Below are 2,324 nucleotides of genomic sequence, written 5' to 3' on the forward strand. Positions count from 1 at the left end.
GGTGCAGGCAGACTGAAACGGACAGAAGGACACTATAGGTGAGGGAACCGTGGGAAATGAGTCTGCAGGGTGGAGCAGAGGCAGACAAGGAAGAACCCTGGGAAGAACCTATGTGAAAGGAACCAAAATGTCTCCTAAAAGCCCCAAGACGCCAGCGGACAGTTTTAACAGGAAAATGCATGCTCAGACAGGTCTACTTCCTTCCGACCCTTCCACAGTTCACCCTCGGTTCTCCAGAGTTCCGGCCTAAAGCACACCTGCATATATTTCAGGCCTGGGGGCAGTGGGATTCTGCTCCGGTTCCATTGAGGGGACCAGGAAGTGCTCCCAGGCCCCTTGCCCCTGGAGGCACCACACCCACCCAGCAGCTGAGCCTCTTCCATACATTTCATCACTGCATGTCCCCAGGGCTCGCTCCCAGGGTGCTTCCCAATCATGCAGCGCCACCTTTGCTTCTTAGGTGGGGAAGGGACCTCAGAGAGTCCTGCCCTCATTTTGTATCTGGGAGAAGAGACCAGACAGGTCCTCCGGTCACAAAGCCAGTGAGTAGGAAAATGGGAGCCTGATGCCTGCTCTCAGGGCCCACCTCTCTCCTGCCTCCACCCATTGCAGCTGGAGAATTTCTGTTGTATAAAGAAGGGGTTTAGCTGGGGACAGAGGGAGCTTGGAGCTGCTTTTGCATATAGTCATCTTATTTGAAATTGAGGAAACTTAGGTGTCTACATCAAGGACTGCAGGGCTGATGGAGAATGGGGAGGGTGGGGGACGTGAAATCCCTCCCAAACTGCACTTCTGTGTCCCACCCCGAGGCAGGCAGAATCCCTTTTCACTTCTAAAGAGCACAGAATCTTTGTCCTCAGTTAAATATTGAAGGGGCATGAGGAACCAGGGCTAGAGAGGGAAGCGGGAGGTAGGGAGGGCCCGAGCAGGATGGATTAGCAATGGCCCTCGTGCTCCCTCTCCCTCCCTCAATGGCACGGTCATCACCAAAGGGCCTGCTGCTTTCTCTCTGAGCTTGTGCTCCAGCGAAGGGGTAAGGGGCCAGGAGCACTGTGTGTCTCAGAGGCCCCGTGCCAGTGGGCGGGGGTGGGAGAGGTGGGGAGTGAGGGCTGCCTTCCAGCCAGAGGTTTGACGCTGTCCTCGGTCTGTTCCAGGGGAGGTTCAGACGCAAGACCGAGATGAAAGCTGTGCGGCCGCAGAGGTGCTGACAGCGCCGGAGGATGCCGGGAGGCCGGCTGTCAGCTCCCCGGCAGATGAGAGCCAGGGGCACCGACGCAAGCACTTTCATCCTTCATTACCCTCGTTACCTTCGGTGGAGGAAGAAGTAAACAGGCCTGGAAGGGAGACCATGAAACTGACAGGGGAGCAGGCAGCTGCAGAACCGGCGGGGGTCAGCGGGGAGAGGCCCGTGGAGGGACTGAGGGACGAGGCGGGGCCGCCCAGGTCATGCCAGGACCCCTCCGCATGCAGCCGTGCAGCAGCCGAAGCTTCACCCGCCCGGGAAGATGGCCAGGAGGGCGGAGGCCCAGGGAGCACCGTGAAAACATGAAGGGGAGCGGGACGTGGCGTGAGGACACCCGGGAGGCACCGAGGACAGAAAAGGGTTCGCCGTCCGCACAGCTCTGCGAAGCCGCTTTCCCCTCAACACCTCCAGATGCGGCTCCTGTCGCAGACTGAGGCTGTCCTGATGACGCCCGCACAGTGTGATTCATTAAATGCGGGTCCCCACGCTTCTCGGTGTCATCTCTCTCTGCCGGGGGATGCGCCGCTGTGAACCGGGCGGGGCCGGAGTCCTGGCCGCCATATGGGAATGGAGCCCAGCATTGTGGTTTGACTAGCCTTCCAGGTGATTCTGATGCATACTAAAATTCAGAACCTGGTCCAGCCTTTCCCTCTGAACCTGTAACAGGTGAGGGTATTCCTGTTATTTATTTTGATTTCAGAGGGGGGAGGGGCAGAGAGAGAGAGAGACATCAATGTGAGAGAGACATGGCAATTGGTTGCCTCCTGCACACTGACTCAGGGGGCCAGGAATCAAACCTGCAACCCAGATACATGCCTTTGACTGGAATTGAACCTGCCGCTCTCAGTCCAAGGGCCGATGTTCCATCCACTGAGCCAAACCGACTAGAGTTTTTTTTGTGTTTTTTTTTTGTTTGTTTGTTTTTAACATTCTTGAATGCTTAGAATGTTCCAAGCACCGTGAACAAGTCAGGTGAAATCCCTGCATATATTCTAGAATAAGGTAAACGTGGAAAATGCTGAGCACCAAGCCTAGCACAGAAAAGCACCTAATAAGCATGAGCTCATATAGTTCCCTTTAG

At 56.1% G+C, this 2,324-nt stretch overlaps 1 protein-coding gene across 1 annotated transcript in view; it reads left to right on the forward strand.

Moving 5' to 3' along the window:
* Positions 1 to 1,732, forward strand: part of CCDC149 (coiled-coil domain containing 149) — a 66,033-nt gene extending 64,301 nt beyond the window's left edge. The window contains exon 12 of the mRNA XM_015568682.1: positions 1,155 to 1,732. Within this exon, the coding sequence (XP_015424168.1) occupies positions 1,155 to 1,549 (395 nt within the window). The 3' untranslated portion in view covers positions 1,550 to 1,732. The remainder of the gene's footprint in view (positions 1 to 1,154) is intronic.
* Positions 1,733 to 2,324: the final 592 nt, after the last annotated feature.

The sequence above is a fragment of the Myotis davidii genome, unplaced genomic scaffold, assembly GCF_000327345.1.
Source record: "Myotis davidii unplaced genomic scaffold, ASM32734v1 scaffold743, whole genome shotgun sequence".
NCBI lineage: Eukaryota > Metazoa > Chordata > Mammalia > Chiroptera > Vespertilionidae > Myotis > Myotis davidii.